Raw genomic sequence first — 20952 nt, forward strand, 5'->3', positions numbered from 1 at the left:
AAGTTCTACGGCTCGAAGACAACCGTGCGCTTTCAGAAGAGCAGGTCTAACGACACAGAGAAGAAAACTCGAGATCTCCCCCGTGTATAGAGAACCATGTGCGGGCCGTGGCATGTAGCCCTCAGTCGTCCTACAAGGAGACGGGTCCTCGACACTCTCGCGGACACTGACAGGTTGCGTCTCCAAGGCAAGCTTCCTCATCACACGGATCGACACGAACAGGGTCAAAGACCTCTTCGTCAACACAAAGGGAAAGATGATTTTAAACTCAAAGAAACGTAGCAACTAAAGAAGATGTTTCCCCCATGTGCGACCACGACGACAGCTGGGACGGGTACACTGTCCGGCACTGTGTTGGGTCTGGTGGCCTCCACGGGGAAGAGCAAATGCCAGGACAACGGCGTAGAGTTGCTGCCCAGCACACTGGCTCAGGCCCCGAATGCTCGCAAGCGTTACAAGTGGCTCAGGAAAGTACAAAGGAGTGGTTTGCTCTCTGTAATGCAGCTGCATGTGAAAGGTTCCGCGCCACCAGTCCAGGCGGAAGATGCCGTGGCACTAGGGACCGCGATCGCGCGGTCGCAGCGTCCTGCGCGCATTCACTGTTGTGCGCAGTAACGGCCCGCTTCACGCACCGCTGCCGCAGACAAATTCGCCAGCCAGCCAGCATTGGGGGTTCAGGGTGTAGTCGACAGCAGCGGTTCCGCCGTGTCTACCTTTCCTGAGCCAACGGGGCGAACAGACTGAACTCGGGCGGGTGTTACGCTGTGTGTAGAGTTGTGACATGACTCCTGTGGAAACGACGCACGAAAGGGATTTTTTCTGCGCCGGCGTGACAGGGGCTACAACTCAGACTAGGCGCAGAAGTCGAGTAAGACACCGGCTGTCTGCTGTGGTTTGGTCCGTCTCCACAAATCACGACAGCGAACGGCAATCATTTCCATCCACTGTGGCTCTCAGATTCGGAAAATGATGGGCAAATTATTCGGTGAAGGCCGCGGAAGCAGCGTACTTCCTACATAGCATGGAGGCGCCGATGCTAAGGGTGCTCCACTCTGCCGCTGCAAAATCGCGCGGGCGCGGCGGCGAACACTACTGGGCTCGGGAGTGTCGGCGGATGTGCGGGTCGCGCTCGAGCAGCTCGTATTCGACCCGTAGCGGGCTGCATGGCAATGCACATCGGTTCTGTCAGTGGCCCCGTTATGCTCGACTCTCCTCAGACTATACTCTGTCGGGGGCTTCAACTGAACAGTCGGATCGCGGCCACAGGGGATTTCTGAGATGGTACCGTTTGCTCGACTCGACGAGCCGCGTACCGACAAACTAAGTCGCTCCGACTCCCCTGAACTGTCACGGTCGCAATGACAAGTTCTGAAAGATAGGTAGGATGTACATCCTACGGAGAGGTACAAGTTTCGGTGATGTCCATTTGACTCGAAACCCGTCGAGCACACGCCCCGGAGTCAGCTCCGGCCGCTTCGATGAAGGGTCTTCCATGTGACTCCGCATCTGTAAAGGAGGCGAGGGGCTGGCGGAAGAACTGCGAAGTCTGGGAGATTCGGAATGACGGGGCCCTGCTTGTGCCTTGGCGGATCAGGATACACGGTACCAGCACCCACATGAGGTCAAGCAGAACCCGTGCTTGGGCTTTACATAAGCATTGTCCCCGTGCAGCTGATGTTCCAACGGTCAACATGAACATTCAGCTCCCTTCGACTAGTAGATAACGCGGACATCGCAGGAAAGCAGGATTGTTCCTGCATTCCTTCGTAGCCATTGGTATTTCAGTACCTGTGCGCGTCGTCGGAGGTGAAAGGAGTACAGAACATGCGATCTCAGGGGCGAGGGTCGAACGCATACAACGAAATGGGATGTGAGGACCAAGTTACTCCACTCTCTAGTAAAGAGATACAATTGTTCGCGCAGGAGCACTAGCTCTTCAGAAGTCTGGCCATATGTCGTATAAGCAGGCAGTTCCTTGGTTCTATTCAATTAATCTGAAGCAGTGTACAGCTGCACCGGATGCACGGCGCTCCTCGCCCGTTTCTCTTGCGAACGGGACTCTTTATTGTACAGTGGTTGAGCAGTGACTTGAAGCGTAATGCCCTCCTTCTAGAACAGCTCGCCAAATGACTACCTGCCAGGGAAGCTTCGAGTGTGTTGCGCAGTCTGATGGGGCGGAACGCGAACACCCGGCCTCGATGGCGTGCGCTGAGGTCGCTGCAGCAACGTAGAATTTCATGTACTTGCCACCATCAACAGATTTCCACGTGATGGACTAGGCGGGCAGTACGCGACGTCTGACGCTGCTCCTAGGCACTCGTATCCCCACAGCTGAAGACCACTAATGTAGAACACCAGTAGGTGGTTCAAGGAGTCACAGCCCCTCTGCTCCTCTTCACACCCGAATGCGGACGGCCGCACCAGTCGTCTGCCAAATGGGACTACGCTACCAAGGGCTTAAGATGCTCATATAACCACACGCGCACGGCGGCTGCCTCCCCACCGTCAGTCTGCCACTCGTGCAGACCTTTGTCAAGAGCACACTGGTGCTGTACCTGCGTGGGATGGCTTGGGTGAACGTACCCAGAGAACGAGATGTAATAACCTGACACTTGACATACAAGTCCCCTCCTAGGGGCTGCGGGACCTACACATGCTGGCAGCAGATGCCACGCAATTAAGGGTAATGCTCAAGGATACGGGAAATCCAGTTCTTCACTACAACCCACGCAAACCGCCTGCTCAGAAAAACGCTTTGGAGGAGCAGTGTGATGCCGCAGTGCAGGCAGTGTCGCCGCTTGTCACTGGGCCCTGTTCCAAGTCTACTTGAAGGACGGTGCTTATACTCAGCACATCAGATGAAGTTTCGGAGACCCATTGATTCTCCAATTAAGACTTTTCAGGGTGAGAAGACGTGCTTGGAAGCGTTTGCTTACCTTGCCACTGTGTGCTGTGGCTGGGCGGGCAGTAGACCATCCTACCGCTATAGACGAACACTCAGAATCTGCACCGCAGGTCCCGAAGAATTCCCTGATATACCCGCTTGCACCATGACTGTCACCTACTTTTTCGCTAAAAAGCTATATGGAGCCTCCAATGTCGGTGTAGCCCACGGAAAAACTCAGATGATGCGTGCCACAGATGACGTCCCACTAGGTAACAGCTAGCGTTGCGCTTGGAGCGCCGCCTACAATTCGGAGGGTCTTCTGCCTTACCCGCCAGCATCGCGTATTCCGATTTATTTGTGGCCTGTCTTGAGCAAACCAGTGAGTTCTGCACTTCCGCACTTCGTTTCACTACCCATGCTTTATCCAGGATTCACCCAAGCTTGCTAGCTGCGCGGAATTGTTGTGAATGGTTCTTTCTCCGTTCGCTTGCGGGCAAGAGAAGCGTCCAGCCCCGCTCGAACTCCTGTGCTCCGATTGCCTTTCCTGAACAATTGTCGCCATGCGTGTAGCGCACCAGCTGCCTCGATTTTTGTTACTATTTCGTATACTGGGCCATCCTTTTCCATCTCATGTGCAACGATATATGGTGTTTGGAACTACCTATGTGATGCCGCCCGTGGCCTCCATTTGAGCATGCTGAATGGCGTGCTGAAAAGAAAAAATCTGTCGAGACATTCAGATCTTTACTGTGCACGCTCATTTGTTTCCGTCGTCTTTCCACATGACATCCAGCATCGTCTACTTGACTTCGGCAGCCTATTTGGTTTGTTTGTTTCTGTTCCGCAGGACGCAAACAGTTCGCAGCGGGAACGGTCTAACTCAACTGCTAGCAGGGAGCGCATCTGCAACCAGCTCCTTACTCTTTTTTCATCCACAGCTCCCTTCTTTTTCCATCTTTTTGAGGAAGGCTGCATCAGGGGGTCATAGTGCCGGTTTCCCACCGTCCCGTCATCTTGGTTATGGCTTTTTTCGTCATGGTCGTTCGCGCGGTTTCTGAATGGCCTCAGCATTCGTGTGCTGGCGCGTTTTGCCGCCCACGCCTACTGCACACTATTGCGCTTTATGTCATCAAGTATCCCGTTTCTCGAACTCCACTACGTGCCCTTGCCCAAAGGCGTGGACTGCATGAGAGCACGTGTTGAGCAGGCGTCGTGTACCAATTCTTGTCATACTCAAGCCCTTCTGAATGTGTTCCGGAGTCTGTCCTCTCCATACCGGTGTTGTGTGGTGACTAGACGCGGTGTGGCTTTCTGCATAGATCTGTTTCCCTCCATGCAGAGTGGAGGGTACCGTGAGGAAGGCTGGCAACACGCCCGGCGGCGAACTCGCTGGCTGCGCGGCATGGCTCTCCACTTTGTCGGAGCATAGTGCAGTGGTCCTCAACTACGGTCCTGGCTTTTCGTTCTTATGGATCGCCTGGGTGGACGCCCCGCACCATTTTTCGTTGTTTGCCGCCCATCGCTGGTTGTTTTCCATTCTGCACATTACCTCACGGAGCTTTCCTCCACTCTGACGGCACATGTGTCTAAACCCCTTCTGTTGCTTGATTGTCGCTGTGCTCACCTCGTTCGAAATCGTAACTGTGGTGGTGGTGGTGGTTTCCCGTACCGTCTTCCTTTTCATCCATTCCTGTTTCCCGTTGTATAGGCACGTCAGTGCTTTCAGCTCTCTTAAGCAGACTGTGGTATACGTCAACAAGCTCATCGACGATCGTCTCGGCCTTCCACGACTCGCACGAAGCAGATATTTTCCTGCCGAGCGTAGGCTGTGTGGCTTCTTAGCTGGATGGGCCCCCGTGATGCACTTACGCGCTTGTGGGGCGGTGTCTGACAAAGGCGAGCGAGCCTTCGCCTTGTTCAGGTGTGTCGTGGACAGATGTGAACATGTTTTCCGGACAGGTCCGCAAGTACGTGGACTCCGCGGTGGAGTCTGTCCTGTCCCCCTTTGTAGATTCCTTGGATAAGGCAGGATCGCCTGGAGGGAAGTCTGCACACAGAGGAAAAGTTTCTTTCAGGGACGGCAAGAGTGCCCGGCGGAAAGATGGATCCCCTTCGCGTGCGGAGGGGGACGACGCGGGGAGCAAGGCGGAAGGCGGAAGCAGGCGGCCAGAAGAGGGCCGCGGTTCTTTCTTCCGTTGGGCAAGGAGCAAATTCTCAAATGCACAGGAGCGGAGGGAACGGAATCGAACGGGGAAGAGCCGCTCTCCTGCCTCGAGCGGCGAAGAGCGGTTCCGCCACTCTGATTTATCGGGAGAAACGTCGCGGCAACGGCGCTGGAGATCGCCGAGTGGCGATGACTCGAGCAGTTCCGCAGCAGAGACTGCGCGGAAACGTGGACGATGGCCTGTTTCCCTCATCGGTTCATCATCGAGGGGCGAAAACGCATCTGAGTCCAGCGTTGACGAAGATGACCCGCCATCCCCAGATTATGCCTTCCGTGCAGGAGCGTCAAGTGCCACTGGCGGCGGAGACATCGTATACACAAACATCAAACTGCGGCGTGATCTCCTGTCTTCCTCAGGACTGCCGTTCGTTCTCTCTCACGGTGTCATTTCATGTGTGCGCATATCCATCCCTCCCCTGCTCTCGCTTGCTCCGATCGTAATATCTGTGGAGGATGTCCTCCTCCTGTTCACACCTCTGCCCACCGAGTCGTGGAACCCACTGGAGATTCGTCGCCACGCTCAGCAGCAACGACGGGACCTCATAGCAGATCTTGAGCGAGAAATCGAAAATCAGCTTCGCCAAAACCTTGGGTCCGGAGGCCTGGGGTGCAGCACGCCGTCACACCCTCGAAGCGTGCGCAGCCTGACGTCTTCTTCTCACACTCTCTCCAGAGAGAGTTATGCAGTTGCGTCAGGCGGAACCATGCTGGCAGGCGATCGAAGCGCTTTCGGCGCGACATTGGGTCCAAGCACGGGCTTGGTGGAGGACTCTCGGGGTAGAGGCACGGGCTCGACACCTGGAGGGGGGGGGTCCCGGCATATATCCGAAACAACATTGAGAAATGGTTACTCGGGCGACTAAAAATCAGTATTCGCAATGTTCATATGCGATATGAACATCCAGCGGGCGTGAGTGGAGCTCCATTCTCTTGGGGTGTCATTATTCCCTTCATTCTTCTCAGTCGAGGGATGCCTGATGCTTCCCCCACGGGCGCGATTCGTGCTGCCGCTGCTGCCGCAGCCGCGGTGAGAGACGACCTGGCGGCTAAGGAGAAGTACTCCAAGACTCGTCGCAAGGGGCTGATACATAACAGCGATGATGAGAACATGAGGCGGAAAAATGGAACACCACAGTCAAAGTCGATGGGTGATATGGAGAGAAATCACCCGCGACCACTGATTCCTGGACGTCTAACCAGGGAACACATGGACAGCAGAAATGTGCCTGCAGGGGGCTTTGCTGGGGCCGTTCACCGTGACAGCCGGGATGCAGAACAAGCCGGAGGAGAAAGTATGAGCGGAAGACCAGAGACGAGGAGGAAGGACAATGAGCCACTGAACAAGGTAGACAACGATGGGAGTACTGGGGGTAACTTGTTGTTTCCAGGAAAACGAGTGCGCGTTTGCATTCTGTGCAGCAGAGAGACACAAAGGGACCACAGACAATATCCTGACAGTTGTGCGCCATGTTGCCCAGGATGCATCTGGAGCACTGCTTGGCTACGCTTGCGTCTGTGAAGTGTCCCAGCGGCGCTGACAATTTGCCTGCTGTGTTTCGGTTCTGCGTTTGATTGCGCGTAGGTGTTACTCTGTAGCGTTGCTGTCTACTGGAACAGCGGAGAAAGGCGATTGATCAGTGCAGAGCCGAATGCGATCGAACGTGAGGACCTTTGACTCAAACTAGAGCTGCTTATGTGCTGCGTTCGTATCACCTACATTTGCTGCTCCTAGTGGATCGGTGCAGGCTCCTCTAACTTTGCCCTACATGCTTTACAGGAAGACGCAGTAGAAGGGGAAGACAAGGGGCGAATATGTGTGCTGTCTATCGACTATAACATCCGTGTGGCACCCACAGTGCAGTGTAGATCAGCCACGAGTCTCCTCCAGCGAGATATTATGTCGCAAGGGAATGGATTCCAGATTTCGAACTGCAGGTGCTGCAGTGCTGTTTCTCTTTTTGGTCCTCTCAGTGCTTTACGTTATAGCGGCACCTGTCTGGTCGTCGCCGCCGGTCAGTGCAGCGCGAAGCGCCGCTGCGGACGCCGAAGCTCTCGCCGCAGAACTCGCTGCAGCGGCTGCAACGGGAAGGGACACCGAAGGGCGAGAAGGCGCACGAGGGTTGCTGTTGCAGCCCCCTCCTGAATCGCCGTTGCCAGTCTGCACCAGCATCGAGTTAGGCGGAAGCGAGGGTGCGGCAGACCGCGCACGACAAAAGGTTGTCTACGCTCCCTTGTCGCGTGCTAAGCTGAGGCGGGGTCGGAAGGAAGACCGCGGCTTAGAGGGATGCCGGTGGTTGCTACATCTCTCCTTTTTTGAATTTTCGGTCGTAATGCAACGAAGACAGGGCCCATCATCTAGCTTAGAACTTCGAGTCGATGGCCATGTTGAGCCAGTGATTTTCCACGTGGATAGGGTAAGCTCTCGATGGTCATGATAAGACGCCGGTGCGTCATTTTCGCGGTCGGCGTGTTTTTTTTTCACCCAGGTCAGCGATGTCTAACTGCGAGCGCTTGTCGCTTTTGCTTACAGCGCCTGTGTCTTCTGCGTGGAGTGCCGTCTCTCTTTCGGTGTCCTTGGGGGCAGCTTGCGGTATCGTCTCCAACTTCAGTCGGCGGTGATGCACCCAGTGCGAGTGACATCGCTGCTACAAGCAGTCAATTTAGACCTCATCCCGTATTCGCGCTCCGCGTTTCCATCTCCCGACTGTCGCGTATGGAGTTACTGTGCTTTACTCAGGATACACTTGGAGACATTCGGTCGCTGCACATGCATTTGCAAGGATTCGAATTTTTCAAGACATCCGTGTAAGTGCAGATTCATGTAGTCTCGAGGCTTAGATAAGTGGGGACCGGTCGCAGTAGCGTTGGTACTGTTCTGATTTTGTGGGCGAGATATCTTAGTGTTAGCGAGACGCGACATGGGGCTGGGAACACGTAAAAATGGATGAGGTATCCGTGGTACTGCACTGTGTCTCACACCGTACATTCCGTTCGGTGATGTTGTACCGGCATTCGAAGTAATATCTCCATGTCTTGTGTCTTGCCATGAAGCGAGTTCGCAAGCGCATTCAGGCGTCTGCATCGAATTTTGACCGCTTCGCCATGCCTATCTCCCACAGCACTCGGTTCCTCGAGTATTTTTCGCGTTCTCCACGTTGTCTTTTTTTTTCGTCAGACTGGTGGCTCCCACCCTTTTCCGCCCTCTGCGCGAACGGTACAAAATCGAGACGACTGACAGGTTCATTTCTCAACAGGCTGACATCGGTGGCGCAGCAAGCAGCGAGCTGAATCCGGACGAACCACGTCGCCCAGTGTCACTGAAGGTTTTTCCGTCTGCTGAAAAGAGGTGCCTTTCGTCTCCGTCGAATTCTGGAGAGGACGACTTCAAGGCGCTTGCATCTGGGCGCGTCGGTTCACTCCCTGCCCCGGAAACTGACACCGCAGTGTCCCCAGACGATCCCCACCCCTTCCATCGAGCGCTGGTTGCGCGTCAGCGGTGGAAATTTGCCGTAACCGCCGTGTGCTGGCTGCGGCACCTCCAGCGACTAGGCTCCTCAGTCCAGTCTCTGTTTAGCCTACCTGTGCTCACGATTCTCAAGCAACAACGCGCTTACATCGAGTTGCGGTGTAGGTATCGCTGTGAGGTATCGAAGGCGCAACAAGCCCGTGCTAAAGCGTCAATGCTTTGGAGAGCGTACAGATTTTCTTCAAGCGGTGTGTCGCCAGAAGAAGATCTCGCTCGAGAGCTCCGCCGGATGGAAGACGAGGACTTGCTTTATATTCCGATAGAGCTGGTTATGCTGTGGTGCCGCCAGGCAGTGCTGGACCCCGGCTTACCCCCGTATGATCTCTTTCTTCTTCACAGGCATCCGCGTGGTACATATGATGAGATGGATACGGATTCGGAGGATTATAAACGCCATATCGTGACGTGGGATGCACAAGCCTCTACCGTGGAGGAGAAGAGCGTCACGGGTTCAGTGAGGATGGGGGAGACTGGACGCCATGGCGTGTCTTTTGCTCCTGACCATCTGTATTCAGAAGCCACGCACTCCTCTATCTATGCTAACCCTGCTAATGCGACGCTCGGATTTGCTGATACTGCTGCATATGGCCTTCCTCCTTTGTCTGTATCTCCTTTTACATTATCATTCTCTTTGCTTCCCCGGCGGATCCGCCAAATGGTCCACAACGCGTTTCCTGGAGAAGGACTGGATACTGATGGCAATGTTCAGAGCCTCCCCTCCAGTTCACAGCTCTTTCCTGACCTTCCGTGGATGATGTATGGTCGGCATGACTCAAGCCAGCGTTCAGCTCCTCCACCTCGCTTCACTCCGTGGAGCACTTCTCGCCCGCGGGGGGGCCATCGCCAGCCGCCACCGACTGGAGGTCGGTATAGGTGTGCAGAGGCAGCTGATGGACGGCCGCTCCCAGCACCAGGTCCTTCCTCTTCTGATGGAACCGCGCGTGTGCGTCTGGGTGGCAGAGGCTTCAGGCAGGGAGTCCGTCAGTGGGTGTTTGGGCCGCATTCAGCAGACCGGGGCGGTGGCCTTGCAGCTCAAACACAAGTCAGTAATCAAGGCGAAGTTTGGATGAATCATCAGCCCGGTAGCTTCCCCGTTCCGCACCAGCCTGCGGAGGATGTGCTAGCAGGTTGTGGACCGCCGCGGGTGGCTGTTGACAGTGAAATGCTAGACTCGCATTCGTATGTTAATCCGACAGTGGCAACGGGGGGGCTCCAGGGTCGTTTCGAGAATCAAAGTCAAGAAGGTCTAGCGGAGAGTCAACTACTGAGTTCGCTGCCGCCGCACAGTGCCTTGCTCACGCGGCCGTTGCAGGGCGTACTCCAAAGCGTTCATCCATATGCCATCGCCCCAGACTATCCGTGGGAAGAGGGACAGCAACTGTGGCAGCAACAACAAGCTCAATTGCATCGGGCCGCATTGCTCGAGCTCCAGGCCAGCATGGCAGGCAACCCACGGGGAGCTAGAGTCTCCAGGCTGTACGATGACAGTCAAGGCCATCCGGCCGAGCAGGCCGCCCAGCGTCTCACTCGCGACCCTTGCGGCTACACTCGGCCTCCTATGAACGGTGAGAATCAGCACTTACTTGCAGGAGAGCTGGGCCGCCCGCAGCTTGGTGGGGGAAGCCCCGGCGACAGGCAAGGACGGGACGGACTGGGAGCATGGGGGAGGGGGCCACGCAACAGAGGGCCGGCTGGTTCAGACACACTTGCCACTGTGAGTGCGAGCCCGCAGCGCAGGGGCGTGGCCGTGTCTATACTGCTGACGGTCAGCGCCGTGGGTGTGCGTATCCACCATATCGAGGACCAAAAACTGGAGAAGAGGTCTCAGTTTCAGCTGGTGGAGTACACTCGAGACGATGAAACGGTGCCAGCCAAAAACGGTTTGGCCAGTATATGTGGGGACACCCAGCTTCGTCCGCCACAAGATCATGGGTCTTCCACTCGCGGACATTCCAATGGCAGTTCAGGGGCAACACGCCGCTGGGAGGTAGTATTGCGCGATGCCGCCCATGGGGATAGGCCTTTTGGGTCTCGCCAGACCGCGGCAGTGTCTGGCAAATGCGCTCGTCAGTGGCAGTCACCAGGGAACTCGAGTCATGGTGCAAAGCTTAGGCTGCGTGAGACTCGCGGACGGCGACAGCGCCCCATCCAGGAACCTCTCGATGAAACGGTGCGGACGCCCAGGGTCCAACAAGCTGGAGGGGCAAGGGACACGTATGGAGATTCAAATTGGGTCTTCCACAAAAAGCCGTCGCCCGCTGGAAACCGACAATCTCTACCGCGTCGCGGCGTCCCTGCGTGGGCTAGGGCTGTCGATATCATGCTGTACGACTCAGCAATTAGGTGGGAGTTGGTTGGTCATTTGGGTGGTGGACAAACTGATGAGGGAGCCAGCGACAGCTCGCGTACTGGAGAGCAAACGAATGACGGGATTTCTCGTAGAGTCCCCGGCCGGTTTCGGCAGGGTGAGGTCAACGCCCTACACTGGAGGCCTGATCCTGCTTCAGCGGTGGATTACCACAGGTCGGAGCATAGCGTGGGCGCGGCCAATAGTCTCAGCGGCAACCGACAGGTCGTCTGGGAATTAACGGTTGCCAATGCATATCTCGGCCCTGCGGAGCCTACGTGGAGTAAGTCACTCGGACCTGGGGTGATGATTGCTGACGGCGCAACGCACTAGTTGCTGCTGGGACATCAAACTTCTGATTCACAAGCCTTCTGACGTGGACGGGGTCAGCCGTGCCAGAGAGAACGTAGCAAGGGGAACAATCGACTTGCAGGCCAACTTGCGATTGGGCGTCTGCTATTTTACGTGGCTGCGACCTGCACTTCTAATATATGCGGCCGGACACGTAGCGCGACGCGCCAGTTTCGCATGTGGATGACGCGTCTACGACAGCCCGCTCATCCACTTTCTCAGATTTGCCAGAAGAAGTAGACGCGTTTTGTATCCTTCTGCTTAAGAAAACTGCATACTCGTGTGCACCACTTGTCATCAGGGAACCGGCTGCCGGTTGACGCTGCGTTCTTCGGGCTCCTTCCGCCACCTTACTCCATGTATCTGCTGCACCAAGTAAACCGCGAAGCCGTCTCGGAGTTTGCGCCGGAGTCTCCTGCTCGGCAGTGGTATTCTCTTGCAGACTCCAGATGGTACACCAGAGTCGTAAGCGATGCAGCAGACAGAGAAGCTGGAGGCGAGCAACGCCGGTGTCGCCACACTCGTGTGCATGCGCATCTCAGCACGGATGTTGGGGACGCTGCCTCCTTGACTCTGGCAGTTCCGAAACGACTGGCGCCAAAGATCCGCCCTGCGGTAAGTCTTACGCTTGACGAAGGGTACGCTGCACTGAGCCAAGGGTGGCTGCCCAACATGCAACCATGCGCCGCTGGCGGATTGGGACGGTTTATTCTTTGAAAAACAGGCTTTGCGGGATAAACTAGGAGCAAACATCGGACTGCAGGCGCGTCGCAGGCACCTCGTTAAATACTGAATGATGGGCATGTTGAAACACACTGACGATGGAATTTGGGCCTCTATCAAAATACTCTTTCAGTGATGTATGCTTCGACGCTCTAAAATCTAAGCTCATTATGCTCGTTACGAGGGTCGACTCTAACAATATGGCCGCTTGAGATATGCTTCAGCACACCCGCTCACAGGTAATAGCGGCGATGCTGCACAGAACATACCCTCTACTGATTCGACGTCTTTTCAGAGCCCTTCGCAGAGCACCGGCGAGCTTAGCCGGCATGCAAGCCAGTCAAGTGAGACGCCGAATTATACCACCCGGCAGGAGGCGCGTCTCCTGCGCCATGCCTCGTATAGCAGGGAACTGAGGAGTCGGCTACTCTCAAATATACACGATGCTCATCCGAGGGGTCTCACAGCCTTCGAGTTGAGACATGAGAGATCAACATCTGTGAATCCGAGCTTGGGAACGTCTTCCAGTCTACACCGCGAGACAAGCCAAGCTCCTAGCGGAACCAGTGCAGGCCGAACGCCAGCCGCCGCGCGACGCTCGATTGACTCAACCTTGTCAGATAACGGCTCGCCCGCTGCTTCAATTGAAGGCCGGCGGAGCGGTTGGCGCAGTTTGGCGTCGGTTCGTCGTTCGACAGCGCATGGAGAGACCGATGGAGATGGCGTTTCGTCTCGGGGCACTACTTCCATTCCATCTTCGCCGACTCAAAACTCAGACGGGGACTCAGATTTCAACGAAGGAGATTCGGATTCTTCCAGGGCCACACCACACCCCGGAGAGCCGCTGGCGCAGTGCTCTGAACAAGGGGAGTTGCCGCTTTGTCTGCCAAGCCCGTTGTTACAGTGCGCCTGTTCGCCGGCGTCGTTTGCCTGTGATGTTACTATGCCAACTGTAGTTATTTCCCCCGCCTTACTGCGTCTGTTGGTCAGCCTCTCTGGCGTTTTTGACAAGGGAAGACAGACGAGCGCTGAAATGAAGGTCAGCCAGCAGCGTGGCTGTAGCGCGCGCCGGCGCTTCGGAGACTGTTCAGCGCTCGGAACCTCTTTGTCACAACAAGAACGCTCGCTTGATCGCAGCGGCTCTACGATGCTGGTCGGCCTCGATCCCGCGCACCTCTTGCCCCTGGAGCTTCCCCTTTCCATTCCAGTCTACCCTCCACCTTCGTCGTCGCCGAGTCTCACCGTTTGCCTAGTCGCCTCTGAAGATGCCGCGGAGAAAGCGAAACTGGAGGCGGCCGCCGCAGTTGCCTTAACACCTCCGGAAGCTGGAGGGGCGAATGAGACGGCTGCCGGCGGTACATGCACAAGCAGGAGCTCCCCTGACGGGCAGCAGCCTGGTTTTCTCTCTGCTACTTCCCGCTATTTCTCAGGAGCCTATCAAGCGGTTGTGAATGCTATCGACCAATCACAAGGCAATGCTGTATCTGACGTAACCGGCGGGAGGCACTCGTCTCGGCGCACCTGCGGGCGAGAAGGGGAGACCCCGAACGACGACGTCTCTAGGCTAGCGACGTTTGAGGAGCCCTGGCACAACCGCGGTGTTGCGAATCACCCGCTGACTGCCAATGCCGACACAAGTGGAGGCGCGAGAACGCTGCCCTCTATGTTCAGGACAGGAGCGGTGAGGCGGGAAGGGCACTTCTCTTTTGATCGACTGAAGCAAACAGCAACTGCGGCGGCTGCCAAAGCGTCCACGATTGCTGATGCAGCGGCAATCAGTGCAGCAGCCGCCATAACACGGGCTGCCACAACCGCGAACGCAGCGCTTCTTCGCTTGAACACTGCAGCTCGAACTCGGCGCTCTGCTTTGAGGCAGAAAAAGCCTGATAAGAGGGGAAATGAGCTGCTAACGTTGAAACACCTTTACCTCCAGCATCGGCGGTGGATGGGTCAGCAAGGTGTGAGCAATCGCCGCACTATTCGAATACAGCTGACCAATCTACTGGTTCTGCTCCCTGCGGCGTCAGTTGGTATGCCGAAGGCTATTCAGCGTGCCCGCCGCAAGGAGGATATTGTTGTAGGAGCCTGGGAAGCTATCGTCGGAGAACCCTCAGTGGAGAGTGAAGCAGGCCTGCACAGCGCGATGGAGTCAAACGACATTCCTCGCAGGAACGCAGGAGATTCATGCCTGCAACCTTCACTGCTGTCCCAGAAAGCAGCTACTCTCGCGGCGTCTCCTTTTTTTCCGCTCATGGCGCCCCCCTCAGCGCGTGCGCCTTCAGTGCTAATTTCAAGTCAAGCCGTAACATTTGTCGCAACCCCGGAGACTCCATCCTCTCCGGACGTGAAAGCGGCCACGGTTGAGGGACTCCAAGTGGTCGTGGCGCCGCAGCTTCAGCAGTTGCTACAGGTTTTCAGCGCTCAAACACCGCTCCCTGACATGCATAGCGACGGCTTCCCGGACAGCCGTGGCGGGGAGCGTTCTTTGGCTGTTGACGTCTCTGGTGGAGGAGGCGACCCACTGCACAGTCACCAACCCGATTCGGCTCAACATGTGAGAGACACGACCCATCTGCGAGGACTATCGGCAACCAGGAAGCGGGCAAGCTCTCACGGCAGCCCACGTGACGCGCGGGTATTAGATCGGCTTCGCGTTGATCCTCCAGGAGTTGGCAAAGCCAGACGTTTCTCCCCGACGCGCGTAAAACGCATGCGAGGACGTGGCTTATGCTATCTTCTGGCCTCGTGCCCTGGTGCAGCATTTGAAATGACTAGCAGACCCCCGAACACCCCGTTCACCAGGGCAGACGCGATCGACAGGTAATCACCTACATTGAACGAGTTGACAAGTAGCTGGCAAAGCCTACGGATCGCGTGTTGTGTCATCGGTCTCCGGTTCCAGGTCACCGCGCCGATAGTCCGCCTTGCACCGAGTAGTCCGTAAGCAGTTTTAGGGCAGAATTGCCGAGGCCGCATTTTTGACTTGCCACTACCCTTGCTTTACCCTATGCGCTGTCTTGTCTGCAACCGCGTCTCCATCCTGCCGGTCCTTGCGATTTCGCCTCTCGCTGTCATGCAAGTGTGGATCGGATTAGAGACGCCTCTCTGTTGAATATCGGGAGGCCCGTCGTGACGCCGCAGCGATGCCAGCCGCGTGTGAGCTCGTATATCTCTTTTCAGGGAGCTGACTGTCAGAGTAGGAGCGGATGCGGACGCCGCCCTTCCGGCGAGGCAGCGGCCACGAGGGGGACAGCGCCTCGAGACTGAACGCAGCGAAGGTGAGCAAGTGGTTTTCCGCCCCAGTGGCTTTCTGCGAATGCGACACTGCTGGCAGTCACGCCGTACCGCTGCACAGGAGGCGTCGGTCGCTTTTTCACTGGCACGGGCTCCACTTGATAGCATGCTGCGACTGACGAGGCCCGCAGTCCTCAGAAGGAGTTGCAAGTTTCACGGTGAAACGCTCAGATGCCGTGAATATTTTTACTCTTTTCCTTAACGGCCACAAGCCGTATCTCGGGGTGCAGTGCTCAGGCTGCGGCAGCCGTAACACCCGATCCGGACTGCTGGCTGGCTCGCCCTCGTCACCTGCGATGCTTTGCTCCGCTGGTCCGTGACCTGAGGCAACAGTTCCACATCGTTCCGGTGTGCGTGCGCAGCGAACTCATTGTCGGCTTGTGCACTATGCGGCTCTGAAATTTACTGCGTTTCTACAGGAGCATCCCCAGCATCGCTGTTGCTCAGTGCCCGAGCGCGTTCCCCCATGACGTCGCGGACGTTCTTTCTCTTGCCAATGCCTCCCGTCCCTTTCTGCTGCGTCGAGGCCCGAAGTGTCCATCTTCTTCTTAGAGTGCTTGCCACATGGGACGGGGCACTCCGCTTGTCCAGGCACGTGTCTAACCTCGTCTTCGTGCCCTTTTACATCAGTCCGGCGCCTGCCCCATTACCGGCTTCGATTCGCCTCCCGACGAGCACTACAGCCACACCCGTCCTTACTCAGTCAGCTTCCAGCCCACTACTTACATCCGCGTTGACATCTACACCCTTGTCACAGGCTTCATTCTTCGCGGGGGACCCTGTGCTGCCTGCTGGAAGTACAGAACGCCATTCCCCCCTCGTAGGCGCGGCAACGGCACCTGCGTCCCCCAACCGCAGTCGAGCACCTCCATCACCATTGGCCGCAGCCGCACCCCCCAAGGCGTCGTCAACTCGTGTTCCTTGCACCACCGCTGCTGCAGCTTCGAGTGCGGTGCCTCAAGCAGGGGACCCTGTAGAAAGAGATCTGCGCTGGAGTGGCGGAATGTGGGTGTCTCTTCGCCACAATATCGCCGGTCAGTTTGTCGATATCTCCTCGTGGAGCCACTGCTGCGCCTCTGGCTGGTACGTGTTTCGCGGATGCGAGGCAGGCGCAGTGTGCTGCCGACCAGATGAAGGAGCCAAGTGTTCCGGGGGCTGGGAAGTCCCCTTCTCTAGCGGAGCACTTCGCGTCTCCGACCTGCCGGGGGGGGGCTCTGGCGAGGGGCTTGCTCCCCCGCGGGGAGGAACGGCGGAAACGGCAGGCCTGCCGGGAGGGGTGGCTGTGCGCCTGCTGCCCACCCCAAGCAGCAGTGTGGTCGCCACGTCGCCCGCTCCGCACCCCCGAAGAGACAAGTCTGCGGGCACTGGGGCAGGTGTCCGCCGAGGGGTCTTCTGGTGTGAGTGGCGACGCCAGCCGCGTCGCAGTCGTGACGGCGCAGCCGCAGCGTGTCACACGGATCGCCCGCCAGCCGGGCCGCCGTGCTGCACGTTTCGGCCTGTCCTGTGCCCGGTGTCTGTGTGGATTTATCGTCATCCGGACGACGCGATTCCGTTGGCTGTGGTTCTCCCTCTGGGCGTGCGAGTAGATCGGAGCTGGTCAACTCGTCCTTCTCCTCCTTCTCCTGCAGCTGGTGGAGAAACCAGCGGAGGGCCGTCTGCCGATAGACTGCCGTCGCGCAGACGCTTGTCGCTGCTCGTGGGCGGGCCGGCGCCGGCTTGTTTCTGGCTGCCACCAGATGGAAAAGCGAGGCACCGTGCGGGGAAGAATGTGGCATTCGGCACCTGTGCAGGGGGCACCCCGCACAAAGCCTGGAACTGCACGTCGAGTTGCGGCTCCCCTAACTCAACAGGCGACTCTGGAATTGGCGCGTCGCTGCCGGGCATCGAGGCTGGGGCTGTGGGAGGCAGCCACTGTGCAGCCCGCTTGTGCCGCGACCGGGAAGGATCGCTGGTTGGCGGAGACATGGATCGAGGCGCGGAAGGACCGAGCCCGCGTGCGCTGCGACACTGCCGCGACAGCGCGGAGCCTTCACTGACGCGTCCAGAACCTGCAGATGTCGGCACTTGTCTCGATACATCATTAGGGACTGCGCGCTACACCTGTTCATCGGAGCCAGGTGGTGCAGTCTGGACGTGGGAATTTGATGTCCCAGATGATCAGGAGTGGCGTCTAATTACCGCCAGATGCTGTGCCCGTAGCTGCTCAGGACCGCGGCACTGTTACAGCAGGTGCACTGGTTGTTGTTTGAAAGTAACAAATGTACCAGCGGTTTCGAGAATGACCTCAGTCCTAAGTGACTGTAGCGCGCCATCGTTCCCTTTATCGGACCAACACCACAAACGTCTGGGGACATCCCGCCTTTCGCGAACTGCAGAAGGACGTGGTGAACTTCTGCCGTCTCTCTCTACGGGGGTCTCGCGCGACTTTCCTCGCCGTCGCCTTTCAGCAGCCTTGTCTGCCGCTGGCGCGACGGAGCGCCGCCTGTGTTCACCTCGTGTTGTCGACTTGTTGCATGATGAGGCCCCGAAGCACTTGCCATCGTCGCGAGGTTTGTCGTTGAGACAACCTGACATGTACAAAAGTCGTCCGCGCCTCTGTAGCCGTGGGCTCCACTCACTTGTCAGAGATAAGTGCATGTTACTGCTCCCTGGCGGCTGTGACTCGGGATATATGGGATCATATGACGCGCATGGGTCGCGGCTTTCGAGCGATGGAGACAATCCGAGGAAAAGCTCCGTTGGCGCACCAGCCCCGCCCACAGCGACACACGAAAAAGGACATGCAGGTCTTGGCGCGCAGAAAGCAATCGGACGCCTGACTCCGGGGATGGAGTCCCTTTTGCGGGGGGCGAGTGCCAAGGTGCTAATTGATCGCTTCGCTTTGCAGCTTTTGCCACCATCAGCCCCACTTACAGCTTTGGCAAATGTTCGTGTACAAGTCCAGGCGGACAACTTCGACTCCAACGAAGAACGTGACAATTTTCCGTGGACCTTATCCGGATTCGCAGTGGGGAAATCACGGGGGTGCGGACCCAGTGGAGATGTGGCATTCTTTGGACGCCAGTTTTTCATGAGTTTACATCAGCAGCGTCAACAGTGGCATCATCAGCAACTGCAGCGTGGATCTCTTGTGCTATCGTTCATCGGGATTGCTGCTAGCGCTGCTGTATCACCCTTATTGTCCCCTCCCGCGTCGTTCGATTTCCTTCTTCGCAACCTGGTCGCGGAAAACGCTCACGTTATTCCTCAGAGCCGCCGGCGAATTGTGCTGCAGCAGTCTCTCAAGCCACTGTCGAAGCCGACTCAGTCGTCTTTCTTCGCTCCAGGCAAAGGACCGCTCGAAACGGAGCGCTTTCCCAAGAGACGCGTTGAGAATTTTTTTGTGCGGGGAGCAGTTCACTCGAACCAAATTCAGTTGGCGCTATCGAAGGTCGACATATTTCTCGTAAGGCGTACCCTGAATGCATTAGGGAAATAGGGCATGAATAAGTGTTCAGTCGTTTTTTCGTATTTGAGTGACTGGGGGTGTGTCTGTGTTCGATGAATCTTTCAACAAGTTGGAAACCGCCCGCCTTACTACGTTGCCGAATTCCCTGCATGCTTTGGTTGCTTTTACAGACCCCGCAAACAATGCAGGAGGTCTGCGGAGCGCTTGCACCGCTGGTCGGTGCTGCAGCGGCGGCTGTTGCGTTCGGAAGTCTACAGGAAGCTGTTTTGCCGGCACCGCCTCCAAGTGCAAACTCTCGTTCCCCGTCAAGGCGCCGACCTGCCGACCACAAAGAAAGTACTGAGATACATTTGGGGTCTGAAGATGTAACAGGTCAGAATCGGAACGACGATGGAGATGGAAGCCACACGCAGCAGTGGTCTCTCGAGGTGCTGTCCAAGGGCATGGTTATTTGCTTGCTACAGTGCTACACAAGTAAGTCCACCTTGTGGTCTTTTGTCAGGCCGTCTATTGAGGCAAAGGTCGATGGATTCAGGGTATAGAGTCAAGGGCTAGGTAGACTCGCTTCCGTGCTCATACCGACTATTTGAGGCGGCCACGCTGCAGTGGAACAATAGTGAACAATAGTGGTTTGAGCCGCTAAGCGAAGACGGACTGGTAGGAGGTATCGTGGCTGTCAGGTGGGGGTTCGTTATTCAGGCGTGACCCTGTTGCTTTTTCTCAGGTGGTCCGTTCGCGTTCGCCCCGTATCACCTTGTCACATTGCGGCAGGATGGGCAGTCCTTCTTCCTCGCACTCCAGAGCTGTCAAATCTGTTCTGCTTGCGTCTGTGCAGACAGTAGCCTTTGCGTTGTCGATGTTGGCGACTGTGCCTATTCGAGCTCCACAAGCCACCGCTTCCACCTTGCGTCGTTGAACATTGTCAGCGGAGGCCTGGGACTGCCAATCGTTGTCGCCGAGGGCCAGCGAAACCTGGAGGCCTCCGCCAAAAGGCAGCAAAAACCCGGAGGAGGCGGCCGGCCGCAACCGAATGCGAACAAAGCTGGCTCGAACCCGGGATGGGACCGAGCGCTTCACGGCAAAGCAAGGAAAGCGTGTGTGGCACTTCACTGTTCTCAGTCCAACAGCGGCATACGGCGCCGCGCTGGGCTTGTCGCCTCATCACAAATGTTGGGGAGCTCCGCACGCTCTTTCCAACGTTCAGAGAAGTCACAGACACAGTCTGTGAGCATGCGAGGTAGCGATGTAGATGACGTCTGCACAGACGAAGCGGAAAGGCCGGTTCGCAGGACGACTGCGGTGGTCAGGGCGTTTCCCTGGCTGGAAGTGATCTACAGCCCTCAAGCGGAGCGCACGGAGGCAGTTCAAGAACGACTGTACAAGCAAGGATATCTGGCCTCTGCTTGCGCGTCCGTATCACTCTGCATAAGAGAGAGTAGCTGCTTCGTGCGCATCCCTGAGCTCGTTCTCCTCTCTCAGTTTGTGGCGGACTGTCGCATGGCTGTCCAGGAACTCCTCGAGCGTTTGCGCCGTCTCAGTCGACACCACCAGCTGCAGCTTCAACAGCTCCAGCTGGCCCGGCTGAAGTCGCTCCGCGAGATGAGGCGCGTGGATTTACAGCAACAACGAGCAGTTCTTTCACAACGTTATTCTGTGAATCGGCGGTCTTCTGTGTTGAAGAACGGTGCTCCTTTGAATGGCGTTGGTCACGCCGTGAAGGGAGGAGAAGCGGCGCCCGCCGCTATGGCGCATGCAGGCCTACTGCCCGACACGCTTACAGGTGGCAACTCCAATCTGCGGCATTCTCCCCGCTTTCGGGAGACAGCGGATGTGTCGCTCGACGACGTAACACAAGACACCATCGGCAAGTCCCTCGCGGTTTTGCCGCCTTTGCTGCTTCTGCGCGTCAGGGTCTCATTCCCCACCCTGTTTCTTTCCGCAGATAAGCCTGAGAGGCCTCCACCTGTAATCGTGAACTGTGGGTTTCTCCAGGTGAGCTGTCAAAAAAGGCGGAAGTAAAACACAGATACCACGGCGGACAGTCCGGGCTGGCTTGGCCTGTGGCGAGGTCGGAGGACAATTTTCATGTCGTGCTGGTTCCTCCAGGGAGCTGGGGAAGGGCAGTACTGCAGAGTCTGGGTTTCGACTGAGT

At 57.0% G+C, this 20952-nt stretch overlaps 2 protein-coding genes across 2 annotated transcripts in view; both read left to right on the forward strand.

Annotated features, from left to right (window-relative positions):
• Nucleotides 1-4831: 4831 nt before the first annotated feature.
• BESB_060810 (uncharacterized protein) lies at nt 4832-5974 on the forward strand (the record flags this gene model as incomplete). The annotated part of the gene is made up of 1 exon (XM_029364495.1): nt 4832-5974. One exon carries the CDS (start codon nt 4832-4834, stop codon nt 5972-5974), a length of 1143 nt encoding a protein of 380 aa, XP_029219203.1.
• A 107-nt stretch (nt 5975-6081) lies between these two features.
• BESB_060820 (uncharacterized protein) overlaps nt 6082-20952 on the forward strand; it is a gene marked incomplete at both ends in the record, with an annotated part of 42042 nt that continues 27171 nt past the window's right edge. Inside the window, 12 exons of the mRNA XM_029364496.1 lie at nt 6082-6456; nt 6694-6772; nt 7083-7525; nt 7849-7916; nt 8287-11267; nt 11637-11950; nt 12354-13413; nt 13489-14878; nt 15239-15336; nt 15772-18797; nt 18971-19274; nt 19525-20792. Of these exons, the coding sequence (XP_029219204.1) occupies nt 6082-6456; nt 6694-6772; nt 7083-7525; nt 7849-7916; nt 8287-11267; nt 11637-11950; nt 12354-13413; nt 13489-14878; nt 15239-15336; nt 15772-18797; nt 18971-19274; nt 19525-20792 (11406 nt within the window). The remainder of the gene's footprint in view (nt 6457-6693; nt 6773-7082; nt 7526-7848; nt 7917-8286; nt 11268-11636; nt 11951-12353; nt 13414-13488; nt 14879-15238; nt 15337-15771; nt 18798-18970; nt 19275-19524; nt 20793-20952) is intronic.

The sequence above is a fragment of the Besnoitia besnoiti genome, chromosome V (genome assembly GCF_002563875.1).
Source record: "Besnoitia besnoiti strain Bb-Ger1 chromosome V, whole genome shotgun sequence".
NCBI lineage: Eukaryota > Apicomplexa > Conoidasida > Eucoccidiorida > Sarcocystidae > Besnoitia > Besnoitia besnoiti.